Source organism: Oncorhynchus nerka, linkage group LG22 (assembly GCF_034236695.1).
Source record: "Oncorhynchus nerka isolate Pitt River linkage group LG22, Oner_Uvic_2.0, whole genome shotgun sequence".
Taxonomy (NCBI): Eukaryota; Metazoa; Chordata; class Actinopteri; order Salmoniformes; family Salmonidae; genus Oncorhynchus; species Oncorhynchus nerka.
This window is the reverse complement of record NC_088417.1, coordinates 42,429,679-42,448,826: the sequence shown is the minus strand read 5'-3', so window position 1 is coordinate 42,448,826 and position 19,148 is coordinate 42,429,679. Positions and strand designations below refer to the sequence as shown.

General features: G+C 46.4%; 1 protein-coding gene across 3 annotated transcripts in view; it reads right to left on the bottom strand.

Moving 5' to 3' along the window:
• Positions 1–19,148, bottom strand: part of LOC115105201 (transcriptional activator GLI3-like) — a 174,583-nt gene that overhangs the window by 72,558 nt on the left and 82,877 nt on the right. For 2 of the 3 annotated variants that reach the window (XM_029626932.2, XM_065007171.1), the window contains exons 3-4: positions 15,390–15,641; positions 522–627 (exon numbers count right to left, since the gene is read on the bottom strand). In XM_029626932.2, the coding sequence (XP_029482792.2) occupies positions 522–627; positions 15,390–15,641 (358 nt within the window). The remainder of the gene's footprint in view (positions 1–521; positions 628–15,389; positions 15,642–19,148) is intronic. The other variant, XM_065007170.1, reaches the window with a different exon arrangement.

Below are 19,148 nucleotides of genomic sequence, written 5' to 3'. Positions count from 1 at the left end.
GGGGGGGGTGCATACATGGTACAGTGCGTATGTCAGAAGAGATGTGTGTGTGTGTGTCAGTGAAGGTGTGTGTGTCAGTTGAGATGTGTGTGTCAGTGAAGGTATGTCAGGTTGGGAGTTGACAAGACTTGATCACTGTGCTTATGAGAATAACATGCTCAGAGGCCCTAGTTTCCATGTTTCTGGCACATGTTAATTTGCGTGTCTCTGACATGTGGATCATGTTACTCCCAGACAGGGCCATGACCTTTGATCTGGAGAGCAGGGGAGCACAGAGCACCTCTGAGGAGGATGCAACATGCCTTGGGGTGTTGGAAACAGGAGCATCTTATTAATATTGCCATTAACACTACTGGGGGTTCTTGCTGATACTAATGATATGATACTGATATCCAAATCACTTCCCATTAGACCTGACTGGTAGAATTGTACAAATTCCTTTGCATTATTTTATGTAAAGAAGAAGTGGATGTGTACGGGATGGGGGGGTTGTGTGTGTGTGTACAGTCTGTGACACTCACACGTGTAGAGGGGGAACGGGGGACGGCTCGTAGATGTAGCGACCCTGGGCATGTCTGTCGTCGATGGGCACCGGTGGATGGAAAGCAGGGAAAAACTGCGGCGGTGCTACATGGGGATAAAGAGAACGAGAAAAGAGAAAGAGAGAGAGAAAAATGTTAGAGATGACACTGCTACAGACAATCAGCCTTAAAGCCAATAACATTTATTTTATAAAGCCCTTTTTACGCCAGAAGTTATGACAAAGCACATATCTCTTTGCATGCCATTGAATCATGGTTGCATGTATTGACTCAATGTGTTTTTGAGGGAATTACTAAGTAATGTTCCTCTTCAGCCAGTCTCAGGACAGAGTAATGAAAAGCAGTGGTTGATAGCCATCTTTCAGGAGGCCCTGCCCAAATGAGACCTCATTAAAATAACTGAACTAAAAAGCCTCACAGACTTAGAATGTTCACTAAGAAGTACACTTAAAACATCTCAAAATAAACCTAGACACAAATTAACTGCAATACTTTTGCCTTTTGTCTTGCTGTAAGGCTGATCAGGCATAAATACACTTTTTTACATTGAGGAACAGCCATTGAAACAGAGGAAATCATTTCAGGCAGGGAAATGATTCGTCACAACTGTCAGAGAGAAGTATCTAATTCCCCAGATAAAACATTTGCATAATATCAGCACTTTGCTATTTTTACCCCCTGAGAGAGAAGCTGCTGAGTTGTTGCATGGGCTGGAAACATACAACTATATAAGTTCAAGTCTCCTCACCTCAACTGCAACATCTACCCTATGGTATACAATCCCTCAAGCAAGTGCTGGAATGCTGTGTTTTGAATACCTCATATATCCATTGTAGGACAAGTTCAGTATGAGCTATGTCCATTTAAGTGCATCTTGCCCACACTACCCGAGGGGCTACTTGAACCCTTGTGAAAATAGAAAGGGTTAAAACACACACACACACACACACACACACACACACACACACACACACACACACACACACACACACACACACACACACACACACACACAAACAGGGAGGGGAGGAGGGAGCTTTGTGATAGGAGGTGTTTTTAGCGTGTAAACATCTGGCGCCCGTCTGCCAGCAGTAGTGGGATGGGCAGGCTGCCAGGCAGCCAGGGGGAGTGGTGCCAAACAGCTGGATCTAGTTGTGCACCCTGGTCAACGCCTAACATAGGGCCCACTGCTGGGCAGCAACACAGAGAGGTTTATCCCCCCCCTGGCTCACTCAGGCTTGCTGCTCTACCTCAACTAGCTCATCACTTACTAGCTCATCACTTACTAGCTAATCACTCATTACCTCAACACTCACTACCTCAACACTCACTACCTCAACACTCATTATCTAAACACTTATTATCTAAACACTCACTACCTACCCTGCCCAAGCCCTACCAACAGGACAACTCGGACAGGCCTTGTTTAGTGGAACTGCAGCGCATGCAGGTCTTAAAAGGGAAAGGTGTTGTATCATGCATCATGTAAGCAGATGGATATAAATCAGATGCATCCTGGTGAATAGATTAGGAATGCTTTCTATGATTGCATACCAGTTGTGTAAGCCTTTCTAAATAATGGCTTGCATTGTTTATCAAAATAGAGTATACAGCACAAATCCTGGCTTTAACATGGAAAATGACACTTTGATCATGAGGCTCAAAAACATACTGTGGAACAAATCTGTGCTATTAAATTCCTTTCCAGTGTCTTACACAAATGTGAAAATGTATTTGAACTGAACTTGTTTTTTGTAAGAAAGATAGGACGTCAAAGAGACGTGATAGCTAAATGCCTACTGCAGCAGCCCTCTGGCACTGTGTTTGACTATCTGTCTCTTCGATAGCTTCCTTCTGATGAATCCTGTTTGGCCCGGCTCTCCTTCTCTATTTCCAGGTCTTCTCTGAAGGAGAGGAATCTGGACTTTGCTATCAGTTGTGTCAATCTAACGCAGTCTTAAACCTAGGGTCTCTAAGCCGTCTCCTTGACTACTCATGGGAAACCCTGGGCTGAAACTGCAACCCGTGAGGCAGGGCAGAGGTCTACGGAGGGACTATAGAGATTTCAAATAGCAGGACCTCTCCTGCTCCAGTCTGAATAATACTACTTCTCCTCCTCCATCTACTCTACCACACCCGCCTCTCCACTCTGGATTACCCAGATCCCCAGGAGCTGCTCACTCAACACACCCCTGTGCCTTCCCCCTCCTTCTTCCTTCTTTCCTCCTGGAGTTTCCTATCCTCCTTCCCTCCCTCCTGGGTTTAGCCAACACTCCTCCACTCCTCCCTCGCCTCAGCCTACAGCAGTCAGTTAAGGGAGCTGCTTTATTTGAATCCCTGTCCGAAGTTTACTTTAGCAGGGCCCCTATCTAAATAGGCTCTGCCACACTACCTCCATTAGGAAGGCAAACAGCCCTGTGTGCCACTTGAGGGAATGTATACAGTTCAGAGAACAAGGGAAAGAGAGAGAGAGAGAGAGAGAGAGAGAGAGAGTGAGTGAGTGGGGGGGAGAGAGAGAGTGAGTGAGTGGGGGGAATGAGTGAGTAGGGGGGGAGAGAGAGAGAGAGAGAGAGAGAGAGAGAGAGAGAGAGAGAGAGAGAGAGTGGGGGGGAGGGAGAGAGAGAGAGAGTGAGTGAGTGGGGGGAGAGAGAGAGTTGGGGGAGAGAGAGAGAGAGAGAGAGAGAGAGAGAGTGAGTGAGTGAGTGAGTGAGTGAGTGTGAGTGAGTGGGGGGAGTGAGTGAGTAGGGAGAGAGAGAGAGAGAGAGAGAGAGAGAGAGAGAGAGAGAGTGAGAGAGTGAGTGAGTGAGTGAGTGAGTGAGAGAGAGAGAGAGAGAGAGAGAGAGAGAGAGAGAGAGAGTGAGTGGGAGAGAGAGAGAGTGAGTGGGGGGAGGGAGAGAGAGAGAGAGTGAGTGGGGGGAGAGGGGGCTGAATAATTTTGCACGCCCAATTTTTCAGTTTTTGATTTGTTAAAAAAGTTTGAAATATCCAATAAATGTCGTTCCACTTCATGATTGTGTCCCACTTGTTGTTGATTCTTCACAAAAATATACAGTTTTATATCTTTATGTTTAAAGCCTGAAATGTGGCAAAAGGTCGCAAAGTTCAAGGGGGCCGAATACTTTCGCAAGGCACTGTAGGGTATTACAGGGTAAAGCATAACTTGTATCCCAAATGGCACCCTATTCCATATTTAGTGCACTCGTTTTTACTGGTTAAAAGTTATGCGTTACACTGAGTGTACAAAACATTAGGAACACCTTCCTAATATTGAGTTGCACCCCCTTTTGCCCTCAGAACGGTCTCAATTCATCAGGGCATGGACTTTACAATGTGTCAAAAGCTTTCCACAGGGATGCTGGCCCATGTTGACTTCAATGCTTCCCACAGTTGTGTCAAGTTGGCTGGATGTCCTTTGGGGTGTGGACCATTCTTGATACACACGGGAAACTGTTGAGCGTGAAAAACCCAGCAGCTTTGCAATTCTTGACACACTCAAATCAGTGTGCCTGGCACCTACTACCATACCCGGTTCAAAGGCACTTAAATCTTGCCCATTGACCCTCTGAATGGAACACATACACAATCCATGTCTCAGTTGTCTCATGGTTTAAAAATCCTTCTTTAACCTGTCTCCTCCCCTTCACCTTTTGATGAGTTGATCATTTGAATCGGCTGTGTAGTGCTAGGGCAAAAACAAAATGTGCAGCCCTTTGGGTCCTCAGGACCAGGACTGAGTGCCAGTGATTACACTGATTGAAATGGATTTAACAAGTGACATCAATAATGGATCACCTGGTCAGTCTGTTATAGAAAGAGCATGTTTTGTCCACTCAGTGTAGATAGAGAATAGGGTTGCCATTTGGGACGCATCCATACTGTATTGTACCAACCAAATACAGTATGTCACTAACAGACCAAAACCCTCAGAAATAATGGGGCACAGTCAGGCAACTTTTTGCTTTGGAGGGGGGGTGTATCAAAATGTGTCCATTTGAGTACATTTCCAAAACAGCAACTCATCAACAATTCATCACTATCCAGTACCAAATAAGTTTACAATTCTTTTGAAATATTTTAATGACCCTGCATAACTTTGCATGGGAGCATTTTTTGTTTCATAGTTTTACAGATGGAACTCATTAAGATATGATTACAAATGGGTCTGTAATGAAAGGGCAATTAGTGGGCAACGTTGACCAGACTCATTAGTTGTAATTCAACACAAAACACACCGTTACTGAGCACCAAAAGCCTGCTGCTTCCCCTTCATTATGAAGAGGATGATAATTACTTTTTATTTTATAGGACACAAAGGATTTTAAAGCGGGGGGGTAGAGAGAATAAAGCCTGAAGCATATCATTCTAGTTGGTTGTTATTAGATCATTTCCTTCCGTTATGTGAGAAATGTAAGGTCTAATACAAAGTGTATCATTATTTTTTATTTAAATAGGCAACGGCCATAGTTTGTGTTGCCGCACTTGAAAATAATCTGAATAGTCAACTACACTCGAATCGAATCTGAACCGTAATTTGACATAAACAATATCTCTGTTACCTAATCAGAAGAGTTGATGACTTGTCATAACTGAGATTCCTCCTGTCCCGTACTGAGTGCTCCCTGACTCTCCTCTGGCACTGGCTTCGTCCCAAATGGCACCCCCCCACAAAGGGTGCCCTATTACGTATAGTGCACTACTTTTGACCAATACACTAAATAGGGGATAAAGGTGACATTTGGGATGCATCCACTGTGTCATCTGCAGCTTGACACTGAGGAAGAACAGTCATCCAGAACCCACTGAGCTTCTCCTCTGCGCCTCGAAGTTCTGGTGCAATAGCACAAAGACGCACTGACAGATTGTCATAACCGACTAAAGCGGAGTGAGAAAAGGGCTGCTGCCGGGGCCTGCTCTGCTCCAGAGGTTTGTGAATGGGTAATGTGGAACATATGACAGTGGTGCTGGGCCTGCCAAGTTTCATTACGGCACTTCTCTCTTCGCTCATGATCTCAGCACTCGGGCACGCTCGCCAGACGATGGCTGAGGAGCGAGTAGAGGAGTGCTAGCTTAGTTGAGTGTGTGAGAGATGCTCATTGAGTGTGTCTGGGGTGGAGGTGTGTGCGTGTGTAAATTACTGTGAGTAACAGCATATGTGAATGAATGAGTGAGTGTGTGCATACACACACGTGTGTGTATGTACCGCTAAGCAAGACCTAACGTAACCCCCCTGCAATCCCCTCCTTGTCTCTCCACTCCAAAAACTGTGTGACATGTCCACCACAAACACCTCTGCATGATCACCAATCACACCAGCACACCTGTGTCTGTGATTGGCTACAACTGTTCACATGAAAGGAACCCCATGCGAGTGTGATGTTGGAGGTTATTTTGGGGGATCAACCCCTGCTCTGGTTGCTTGCTTGTGTTTGCTCACACTGAGACCTCAAGCTGAACATGTAAATAACACATTCCCGGGACTGTTTAGCTAAGCTCAGTGGGAGTTGCTGTTGACTTTTGGAGTGGTTTGCTTAATTACAGTCCCAGACTGTTGTACGTCTAATAGGCTAATTACCGCTGAATAAATTAGCCTAATGCTCCAGCTGTGCTGAGGCTCTCTGCAGTACTGTACGAGGTGTGTGTGAGTGGCCTAGACACAGGAAAACATCTAGTGTGTGTGTGACTGAGGAGCAAACAAATCCTTTACTCAGCAAAGACTAACTGTGAGAGAGAAGACAAGGCGAGAGAGGTAGAGGTTAAATAAAAGAAGAGCGTTTTAATTCTCTCTGCCCATTCATCAACGAGAGAGACATTCGCACTTTCTCCTTTACAAGTAAATCAATACAGTTCTCCTCTCTGTCTCTGTCTCTGTCTCTACTGCAGAAGTCACTCTACGCAAAGTCTTTTGGTCTGTGTCTAGGCATTGCTGACCGTTTAAACCAATAAGGCCACATAGTGTAGTTGTTTAAACCAATCAGGATGCAGGCTAGAGATTAGAGTTGAGACTAGGCAGACAAATATGTTTGGTCAAAGTAACTTACCCTCCCTTATTCCCCCTACCGTACCCCTCTTACCCCACCTCATACAGCTCAATGGAAGTCCTGCATCTGCAAGAGATTAACCAAGTGGAGTCAATATTAACAAATTGCGCACCCGACAAGGGCCCTCCCTCCCTCCTCCTCCATCCCAGTACAGAGCAGCAGAAAATAACTGAAGGTTATTTCATGGGGTCCTCTCCTGCATTTGGTGATTTCCTCCAGATTGCCTAAGCTGGGGAGCAGAACAAAGCGCCGTGCGTCGGCTCACCCTCCTCTTCCTCCTCCCTCTCCTTCCCCTCCCCCTTTCCCAGCTGGGTAGAGATTTACACAGCGATTTAGCGGCAGAAACACTGCACTAAAACTCTCTAGTCTCCACGCTGTCTCCCACTATCCCTCTCTCTCTCAATTAATTTCAAAGGGCTTTATTGGCATGGGAAACACATGTTTACATTGCCAAAGCAAGTAAACATTAACATTACACAAAAGTTCCAAAGGAATAAATATGTTTAAAATTTTATATTGCAGCTATTGTAACGATGTGCAAATAGTTAAAGTACAAAAGGGAAAATAAATACACAAATATGGGTTGTATTTACAATGGTGTTAGTTCTTTACTGGTTGCTCTTTTCATGTGGCAACAGGTCACAAATATTGCTTCTGTGATGGTATTTCACCCAATAGATATGGGAGTTTATCAAAACTGGATTTGTTTTTTTATTCTTAGTGAATCTATGTAATCTGAGGGAAATATGTGTCTCTAATATTGTCATACATTTGGCAGGAGGTTAGGAAGTGCAGCTCAGTTTCCACCTCATTTTGTGGGCAGAGTGCACATAGCCTGTCTTCTCTTGAGAGCCAGGTCTGCCTACGGCGGCCTCTCTAAATAGCAAGGCTATGCTCACTGAGTCTGTACATAGTCAACACTTTCCTTAATCTTGGGTTAGTCATAGTGGCCAGGTATTCTGACACTCTCTCTCTCTTTCTCCCTCTCTATCTCTCTATCTCTCTCTGCCCAGTGCATGACCCCCGAGCAGCCTGCCAGCCAGGCCACACAATCATACATCTTGCGGTAGAAAGGAAATTATTTAAACCTCAGCTTAACTCAACAGGACCAAGCTACACACTTATTTGGGTTTTATTCCCATGTGATTGATATTGGTCCAACCGAGACCATACTATTTTCAGATCTGTGTTTTTTTAAAGTCGAACTCCAATTAAAAAAATAAATAGGAACATTTTGTGCCAGACATTCCACGAAACATATGTTTTAAGCATGTCTATTGCATCGTGTATATATAGTACTATAAGTATATGATAAGATAAGATGCATTCTATTGTCAATTAACTTGAATGGAAATGTGTATTTTATGCTCACATCCCAACTGTCTCGGCTGGTGTGAGTCTGAGTCAATGGGAAAGTGCGCTATCCTTTCATTCTCTCACAGCCTAATGATGCAGGTCCACTCTGGATTGACCCTCCATAGCCCCATAGCCTCGATATCCCCACGGTGCAGCTCCCCCTTGGCCCCACGGCAGGTCATATTGGGGCTGACCCAGCATGACAGCGTGTAGGAGAGTAACTCTGCTGTGTTAGAGTCAATGACTGAGGCTAATACAGCTGTTCTGGCTGTAAGGCTAATAATACACAGGCCTGGCACGGCAGGGGAAAGAGGCACTCGGACCCAGCTCAATTCGGACCCACCGAGAGAGAAAGAAGCTAGCTAGTGAGCAGGGTTGGGATTCAACATGGCATTGGTCAGCATGACTGTGGCCAAGGGCATCCAAGTTGATGTTCACATGTGTTATGGGGACAGTTTAGGAGAAAACTAGGAACTTAGTAGACATGGTTTATTTATTACTATCTATTTCCCTCATTAGTTATGTACATTTTACATTTACATTGTGTTGATTTATTCTGCGGTCTGATAGATTTTAATTTTTTTTTTAAACGTGATATTCAAGATTCAAGAATTCTGTCCGTTATTCACATAACAAACTAAGTTGTTAGGAATTTGCATATGTAGTGCACATGCTTGTTTACAGACAATCTCTCTAAGTAGACTATATCTATTGTCCATTATGGGTGTCTAATGGAGGAAACTGTGGGTCACACCAGGCAGTGTAAAGCAAAAGGGAAACCCAGAGCTGTGTCCCAAATGGCACCCTATTCCCTACTTATGGATTCTGGCCAAAAGTAGTGCATTTTAGTGAATAGAGTGCCATTTGGGACGCAGTGTCACAGCAAGCAGCAAGCAGACAAATGACTGGGGTCGTCACCTCTGGGCCAATTACAGCCCTGGCTCTTCCCCTCCGCACCGCAACACTCTCTGTAGCCCTCTCACTCTCTTTCTCTTTCTCTCTCTCTCACACTCTTCCAAGTCTTTCTCTGTCTCTCTCCACATGGGCCTATATTTCTGTCTCTTCCTCACTTCACCCCCTTTCCTTCTCTTCCCCTTCTCTCTTTGTCCCTTACTCAAAGCCGAGCCTGATCTCCCCCCTCCCAAAAACAAGGACAACTTGTAATCCATTTACTCCACACTTGTCAACAAATTCCCCCACCAAAAATAATCCTGAATGACTTACAACCAGAGCTAGGTACTATCAAGGGAATGGAGGGAGAGAGAGAGAGAGAGAGAGAAGGGAGAACACACAATGAGAAGGAGCGATTGCACCCAAAGAGAGAAGATAAAAGAAAAGGAGAGTAGAACATGCAATACTGTACACAGAGGAGCGAGGGAGTGTAGAAGAGAAAAGAGCAGAACTTGGTGTCACAGTGATATTTTTGCATTATGTCACGCAGGCGGCGCCCTGGGGTCCCCATGGTTCCTGTGGCTGTGAGAAAAAAGGGGCGCCGTGTAAAAACTTAAAGAGGATTAACGCTGCCGGAGTGTTTTAATGAGACCTGAAAGTTGCGGGCACCGGAGAGCAACGCTGATTGAGCCGGGCCAGAGAGGCAGAGAGTCTGGCTCCCGGAGGCCCCTGCAGCAGCCCAGCGGTCCAACAGGCCCCAGCCATGAGCCTAAGCTCAAACTGCTCACACCGAGCCACATCAAAGCAGTCCCGGCTGAGGGAGCCGAGCCGAAGAGAGAGAGGAGAGGAGAGGAGAGGAGAGGACTGGATGGATGGATGAATCCCTTATCTCCTCCTGAGAGGATGCTGCTCTGTGGAGCGAGATTGTCTGGAACTGCCACCTGTCCCAGCCATCTTTGAAGGAAACACTAAGCCTATGATGGCCCTGACCTCCTCGAGCTCCCATTCCTTTATGTCTCTCTTCATTTTCTGCTTTGTTACATCCCCCCTCCTACTCCTCTCTCCTCTCCTTCTCCAGTCTCACTTTCTCTCTCATTGGCACTTCTTCTCTCCCGTTTTTGCTCTTCCATCTCTATTTCTTCCTCCCTTTCTCCAGTCCTCTTTCTAATTTCTCTCATTTTCTGTCTCTCTCTTACGCTCTGCCTCTTTTTCTCTCCCTCTCTCTCTTTTTTTAAGTCTCTACCCTGTGGTATGGACAAGAGGATGTACTCTAGTCTACTTAGTTGCTCCAGCCCGTAACGGAGCTGAGAGGAAACATGTTAATTACCCAGCATGTCTCAGCCCCCTCCTCCTATAGAATAATAGGTACAGTCCATCCTCCGGAGAGAAGAAGAGAGGAGAGGGGGGAGGGAGGGAGGCGTTGGGGGTTGGTTGAAGGGATAAGGGTGCTAACTCTATGAGAAGAGGGACACAAATCGCTGCGCTACAAGGCCGGGCGGTGAGATTTGCTTACAGTGAACAAACATATAGGCAGGCATGAAATGAGTGTGACTGTCCCACTCCACACCGGGTGATTATCCTGCTTCTTATTCCCACTCAACACTTCAGGAGGGAGAGAAAAGAACAGGCTCAAGATGTCATGGTTTAAAAACCATCAGGAATAGGAAGAGAAGACCCATGAGCCTCATGTTGTTCCTGCCTGCACTCACGTCTTTATGGACATTATGTTGAATGGCGTTATTGTTGTGGTTGGTGGTGTGTTTGTTGATGTTAGTTGTGGTGGTGACGTATCCTTACGGACAGTCAGAGAAACATGCTGCAAGTCTTTTTTTAAGCCTTCGCCACTTCAAAGCATGCCTATTGTTTTAGGCATGTGATGCCTCTGCGCGTTCTCTGATCGATTAGCCATTCTTAATTTGACAAGGGGGTTCAAAACACAGACAGATGTTGCATGAATGATATAAAGAAATGCTGAGTACTCATTTGTTAAGATATTTTTCATTCTTTTTGAGCCACTCCAAATGAATATTGCTATTGTGACAATATTATTAACAACATTATTGTTAAAAATGCAATTCACGCACATTCTCGGGCTCTGTGGTACTAAGAGTAAATGGAAGAAAGCCTGACCTTCACTTTCTTTGACCACTTCAAACTTTACCCGCATTATACTGTGAGATTCCTGTAATAAGCTGTATAAAAGGGGATCACAGCAATTATCCCTGGTGCGCTGGACTGCGGAGCTAATTCAAGAGCTGCCCAGCCATGTTTCTCTTTCATAATCAAAGGAGGTGGATGGAAGAGATTCCTTTCCGTGGCCTGTACTGTAAGGGTGGCCCCCGGGTTCCCCACGCCCCCCCCCCCCCCCCCCCAATTGTTCTTGAAATGGGTACATGTCTCCCAGCGCATCCCCGCCACCACCCCCGCTCCTCTGTATTATAATTGCTGTGGGGAGGAGTGCTTGAAACTGTTTTGCCAAAACCCGTGACAAGGAACCAATGTGGAACCCAGAAAGCTGGCCTCCTTGAGCGAGGAAATGCTTTATAAAGTACTTTTCCAGTGTGGGTTATTTTCACAACTTTTTTCTGTGTCAGGAAATCTTTCCTATAGTTCCTGTAGGGCCTATACTTCTGACTCTGAATCAGGGAGAGCAGTTAATGCAGTCGTTAACTTTGTGACAACCAGCTCATTCAGTTCACTGATCAGCTGCTGTAGTTTGATAAAGAGGCAGACAGATTGACGTGGACCCAGTACTTGCCATGCTACGGACCAGTAGACCTGAGTTCTCCTCTACAATGCAGCCTTGGAGGTTAACTTAACCCCTGTCTGGAGCTGGAGATCATCCCACCCCCCAATCCATTCGCCCTGGGTCTGGTTGAGAGCTGGCTGGCTCCCCACAATCCCAGGTAATGGTCACTTCTGTCAGAGCTTTGGCCAAAAAGAGCAAGGTTTTAAGGGATATAGCCTGATGGTATCCAAACCATCCACTAGACCAGCCATCAATTTGTACTGTACTTCCACCTTGCAATGGCTTTAGCAGCCCTGGTCTAAGAGGTCTCAGAGGTTAGACATGACCAAGGTTTTAAGGGATATAGCCTGATGGTATCCAAACCATCCACTAGACCAGCCATCAATTTGTACTGTACTTCCACCTTGCTATGGCTTTAGCAGCCCTGGTCTAAGAGGTCTCAGTGGTGACACATGACCAAGGTTTTGGTCTGAGGATTACCAGCTGGTGGTGCTTGGCCTAGGATCTTGATCTTGATTCCATCAGTCTGCAGATGACAGACTGTATAAGGCTGATATAGGCCCACGTATACTTCAGCTACAAAAGTCTGTCTCGGTCCACATAATGACCTACTACTGTGTCATCACAGACACACACAACCACCAAGCAGCCTTGGTCATTGAGGAACCAACCAACATACTTAGTGCTGGGGAGGGTGAGAGGGTGGGTAAAGCTTAGGGATTTTCCCACCCTCCCCAGTCGCCTTCCTTTGACAATGTTTTTTCTGATGTCTCAATACTGCTAGGATTGGAAAGAAACATAAGAAAGCTGTCCATTGAAAGAATGTGCTTACAATCCCGTAACGGGACATGTTTTGACTGGCTGGGGAAGGAAGAAGAAGTGTTTAAGAATAAGACAAACACTTGGAGGAAGAAGAGGGATCCCGGTGGAGAGAGTAAGCGGAGACAACAGACGGAACTCCAGCAAGTGTTCCACTGTTGCTGAGGACCCTTGAACAGCTAATAAGCCCACAATGTAAACAGATGTCGCTAGTGCCGCCATGGTAACGCCTTCGCAATACAAAAATCTTTAAAAACTCAAGTTTCTCATTCTTCCTCCTCCCCAAAGCTTCCTCCTCCTTATCCAAGCAAAAGCCCCACGTATTAGTGTTGTGGTAAGTGGGATATGGACACTTATCCAGTGTTGGCCCAAGAAAAGAGTCTTAGACTCTATGCAATCACTGCGATTTAGCTAATGCACGTAATAGGGGCTATTTTTTTCTTAATGCCTCCTCCTTGATGTGCGCAAGTGGGTATACAGGTGAGAATAAACACAGAGTCCTTAGGGGAGTAGGATAGAGCACAGAATGGGCTGTCCCCCCACTCTTCTACCCCATCGCCGCCACAGCGACAACCATGACAACCCAGCAGTCCAAGTGCGCTTGAGGCTGCAGGTGCCGGCGTGTTTAGCTGCATTAAGCACTGACAACACACCAGCGGGAAGAGTAATCACATTTACCTGGCTGTCAGCCGTGGCCAGGTCGTGTAGCGCCCCGCACTCTGCAAGCACAGCACAAAGACCCAGGACTCCCTCTCCATCAACCTCACATGCACAACACGCACCTGGGATACATTTAGGAAGGTGATAGTCAGTCAGAGACCCCAGGGAGAGGGGAGTGTTGGTGGAGTGAAACCATGGAAGGATGGGATCAATGTTCTTCACACTTCCCAGCCTCTGGGGGTAGCAGTGGTGGAGCCATGGGGCTTCGTGTTCAAAGGGGCCATCGGCGGATTAGGAGCCTAGGGGCCTGGAGCATGGGCCAATCAGACAGAATGGGAACGGCCGACCGGCAGGCGCCTTCAGGGACACCTCGTGTTCCCCACACCTGGTACCAGAGGAAGCCATTTTACACAGCCCCCGGCCTGCTCCTTTTCTCTCACCTCTGGTCGTAACTCTTTCTGAACTGAGTCAGGGTGAGGGCACATTCCAACGACATCCATTTACAGCACACTCCACCCTCAGAGGAAAAACAACTGCCTTGGCATTTCAGCATGTGCTCCATTAGGCATCTAAATTCTGTTAAATACAGCCTTTGGTAAAACATTGTAATGGAATTAATATTTCATCATTATCTGAGTCACAGAGAGAGAGAGAGAGAGAGAGAGAGAGATTGAGAGAGAAACGGAAGACAGTGCGCCCCAATAGCAGTATGACTCTCTCCATCCACTGCCTGTTCTGCTCTATGTCCCCTGTTCAGGCTCTATGGCCCCTTTGACTTTTCCTACTGCGTCTGAACTCTCCATTTGACTGTGACTTTTAAGCACTACCCCAAGGCACTGCCACCCCTTACTGTGACCCCCAACCACCACCCTAACCACAAGCCACCCCAACCACGGCCCCTAGTTTCCCTTGGCTTCAGTGGTCTGGAACCCTCTACCACCAGTGCTCACACACACACACACACACTTTCTCTCTCTCTCACACACACACACACACACACACACACACACACACACACACACACACACACACACACACACACACACACACACACACACACACACACACACACACACACACAGTGGCAGTCATACTGAGCTAAGACCGGGCTGTAATCGACAGTAATGTTCTGCTTGCGAGGATCCTGTCGGCTATGCCAAAGAACAGACCCTGGGCCCGAATTTAAGTAACCTTTCCCATTAGTACTGTAGATTTGTGGTGGATGTACGCACCAGTGCGTACAAAGGAGATGCCGGCTAATGAACTAAATACATACAGCTACTGTAAAGGACCAAAGCCGGAGCCAGGGAGAGAGAGACCTTTTCATTACAGCCTACAGATTAAAACTACTCGGTCAGGCTCAATTCGCAGGCAATTTAGCGAAACTAAACAGGCCATCACATCAAAACCTTGTCCGGAGGCCACGCACATGCACGAAATTGACCTCCTAAACGCCGCAACCCCCCTCGCTCTCCACTCATCTGTCTCTCATTCTATAACTGCATCTTTCTCTTATTCCTTTGTTCTATTTCCCTCTCTCACTAGCTCTCTAACCACGGCTCCTTCACTCCTCTCTCTCTCTAATATTTAATTTTTCGAGCATACTCTCCCTCTCCCTCAAACCTCATGTCCCTCCCTTCTCTTTTCATATCAACAGTATCTTTCTACCTCACTCTATCACCCTCACTCCTCTATTCCTTCCCCTTCCCCACACTCTCTCCGTCCCAGTGAGAGAGAGAAGGGAGACGAGGGGTTAGTGAGAGTGGTTTGACTGTGCAGTGCAGTGTTGTGTTGGGGCTTTGATGTGTGTGTTGATGAGTGAAAGTGGAGTACTGTGCTCAGGCAGGCCCCTAATGAGAGAATTAAGAAGCTACGCTGAACGCTCCACATACTAACTTCCCAGAGAGCGAGCGAAAGAGAGAGAGAGACAGGATTAGGGAGAGAGAAAAGGAGAGGGAGGAAGGGAGAGAGGTAGAGAAAGCAGCTGATCCGTCAGGCCTAATCAAGCGACTAGCAGCCCTGCCTTTTACCTATTACTGTACAGAGAGAACCTTGGTGCCACTGTTGGGGGGGGGGGTGGGTCTACATGCAAGTCCTTGAGCCTGCCGCCTCACTCAAATTACAGTATATTGTTCATAAATATACATAGAACAAGGCCAAATTTTCTATCTTAACCCCCGAAAATATTGTATGTTAGGTTTTATGTAATTATCCATCAATTTACTAAATCACTGAGGCAATTCAAGTTGTCTGATGACCTAAAGCCCTGCCGACACAAACTAGCCATGTACCCACTACTTTTGACTTCATAAACACTTTTTTTAATGTACTTACCGTAGTGGGAATCCAGGTATCCGTTGCGGGGATCCATGGCAAACAGCGTTCCGCGATAGGGCAGGCCGTGGTCCGCCAGGTGGGGCAGTGAGCTGTGCAGCTCTTTCTTTACCAGTGGGGGGCGCTCTTCTGTGGACGTGGAGGACTCCTCACCCAGCTTGCTTCCAGGGGTGCCAGGCGTGGAGGCCTGGGTGCTGATGGCGTTGCGCCTCTCGCGGTGGTGGTGATACTGCGTGCCCAATCGCTCATCTTCTTTAAGGGGACAGGGGGGAGAGAGAGGGTGAAATTATATATTTGGGTAAAAATATGAGTCCATATTTACTGACGATACAGCATAGATCTCGGTACATTGAAATATACTGTAAAATACTGAGTCGAAAGGCTGCTTAATTCTTCACAACCTGAAATCCATTTGGTTGTGAAAGTGGTTTCACTGTCAGTAGAATCATAACAGTGACTTACGGCTGCTGCCGACAAAGGGAAATTCTTTACCTCTCAGAGTATGCACACACACAAACACGCGTGCACACAAGACAAGACACCCATGGACATGGGAAAGAAGTAAGATCACGTAGCATACTCCTGTGAGGGGCAGTAGATTTGTTTTGTACACCTGCAACCAACCAAGTACGCAAATCCACCTGGGTTTAGCCTCCATAGGAGCCATCTGAACTTTTGAGTTCTCAAGCAGCAGTCAGATACATCCAATAGGACTCATCTCTGGTGCTCTCACCAACTAAACGAACCCAACCCCTGCATCGTGGCCACAGTCAGAGGGGGAGCGATTCCCACAAGTCAGATCTTAAAGGCAGCTCTGTTCTTTTTATAAAATAAATGGATTCCCATGGAGAAAGCAACCGGGTCTTCTCGCCTGCATTCCAAACGGCCCATTAACCAGCCTCATGGGTAGTATCAACCCCCCTCCCCCTCTTCCTCCTCCCCCTCCTCAACCCCCCGTCTTCCAGAGTAATCTCTCGCTCGCTTTCTCTCTCAGGGTGAAGGAGAGAAATTAAGAGGAGAGATGGAGAGACGGAAAGGAGCGTTCCCCTGAGAAGCTATCCCTAGTGTGCTGGGCAGAGTTTGTGGGGATAAAAGTGAAGAGAGTTCAAGGGCTGATCTGCTTTGGAAAGACTTGACCTTTGACCTAAACACTGACCCTGGCCTTCATGGGGTCGCCTGGCCCCTGACCTGGTGTGTGATACTGTACAGACTTATTAGGAGTAGTCCCTAAAGAGCAGATAATCTGGACAGAAAAAATTCTGGTCTGAGATTATTCCTATCATCAGAACCTACAGTATGATTATGATAAATTATTAGAGCTGAATATTTTTAGGTAAATGCTTTGTACGATTGAAAGTTTTACACTGGCAGCTCTAGCCTTGTGCAATTCAGAGCTATTGCGGAGGCAGTTTGATTCAGTTACATATGATTCTATCAATCTTTCTCAATACCTCATATCCAACCTATTCCTCTACCAGATCCAGAGTCCATCAAGTTTATCCTGACTGAGCAACAGATTCACTTCATTAGACGCTGCTGGGTAATCTCCCCTGGTCCAAGTTCCTGGTTGATTCTAATTTCACTGTGGTTGTTGATGATCAGCACGGTCCAGTGCCCATTACCCACAGCCTGTCTCTGTCTCTCTCTCTCCGTCTCTCTCTTTTAAATGTCTCACTGAGGGCCCTGGCAGAGTGCCGCGGTGCCGGTGCCAAAGGTTCTGTAGCACTTACCAGCCTAGCACCGCAAGGCCCCCCTATGAACTGCAGGCAGCGGAAAACTGCAGCCCTCCATTTAAGAGGAGAAGAGAGGGCTCGAGTTGGCCGCTACAGTAGCGAGAGAGTGGCACGAAAAGAGAGAGAAAGAGAGAGAAGAGAGAAAGAGAGAGACCCACGGGTCTGTCATTTACTCCTCTCACTCTCCCACATCCATTACCTGCGTTAGGGCCCAGCCATGCCCCGAATGGCGCCACGGCGCTCGGAGCAGCAAATTCCACGAGTCTTAACGCGGAACTGACAAGCCAGTGAGAGAGCAGAGGCTCACGCTCTCATCCGCAGGAATTGACAGTGTCAGTTATGATATAAGTATTTAATCCTATACTGCACAGCCCCTGATCTTATTAAGGGAATAATGGCATTTATGCTGTTAAAGCTGGATTAATAGGGTCTTCTCTGGCAAAGCGCAATATTAACATAAAGGGATTTCAGACTCTGGGTTCATGTTCTCGCACGAATTGGATTTAAGGAAGGAAGTTGTGACTGTAAACTGTGCTGGGAGCCAATAGAGCAAAGGATAGTGCTGCTGAGAGGAGTGTGGGCCTATATGTACTGAATACTCATCCAGCAAACACAGTGCAGAGGCCAGGAATAAGACCTTGCATATATAGTAGACCCGGGATAAGTTTCTGGTTCTTGTTCTAGTTTATTTATGTATGAGTTCCATAGATTTGACATACACAATGTGCTTGTAGCAATAATCTTTGGACTTTTGCAAGTGAAGCCAAACTCCCACAAGCCCAGCTAAACAGTGTATATGAACTCCTTCTAGAGACAAAATACTGTGGTCATTATTCCCAAAGATATTATTACACTACATTCCTATCTTTCTCTCTGGCTTCTTCCCCTCTCCCCAGTTGGGTGTCTCTCTTTCTCTCCCTCCCTCCCCCTCTCTATCTATTTCTCTCTCAGTGAAATCCAGCCCTATTCACTCATGTCTCTGAGATGTCAAGCAGATAATAGTAAAATCAAACCAGTGTCACGCCATTCCCCTCCTCCCTCTACTTCGCCATGGTGAACTGAGTCAGGGGGGGTTCATCATTCGTCCGTATACCACCTTAAGGGTGTCTATTTTTTCAGTCTATACCTGTCACACCCTGATCTGACTCACCAGTCTTTGTGCTTGTCTCCACCCCCCTCCAGGTGTCACCCATCTTCCCCATTATCCCCTGTGTATTTTTACCTGTGTTCTCTGTTTGTCTGTTGCCACTTCGTTTTGTTCGTGAAACCTCCCCGTGTTTGTTTCTTGATCATGTTTTCTAGCCCTTCACATTTTTTATCGCTCTGCCTGTCCTGACCCTGAGACTGCCTGCTGTTCTGTACCTTGCCCCAACTTACTGGAATATTGACCCCTGCCTGCCCTGACCCTGAGACTGCCTGACGTTCTGGACCTTTTGCACCCTCTCTGGATTATTGACCCCTGCCTGCCGTTGTTTGCCTGCCCCTGTATTACAAATAAACTTTTGGTTCTTGTCTATATCTGGGTCATACCTGAAACGTGACATACCATCTAAATGGGTTCTTTATTTCAGCGTTTACCACCTAAAATGGGTTAATTATTTCAGCATATACAGTTGAAGTCGGAAGTTTACATACACCTCAGCCAAATAGATTTAAACTCAGTTTTTCACAATACCTGACATTTTATCCAAGTAAAAGTTCCCTGTCTTAGGTCAGTTAGGATAACCACTTTATTTTAAGAATGTGAAATGTCAGAATAATTCTAGAGAGAATGATTTATTTCAGCTTTTATTTCTTTCATCACATTCCCAGTGGGTCAGAAGTTTACATACACTCAATTAGTACTTGGTAGCATTGCCTATAAATTGTTTAACTTGGGTCAAATGTTTCAGGTAGCCTTCCACAAGCTTCCCACAATAAGTTGGGTGAATTTTGGCCCATTCTTCTTGACAGAGCTGGTGTAACTGAGTCAGGTTTGTAGGCCCCCTTGCTCGCACACGCCTTTACTGTTCTGCCTACAATTTTT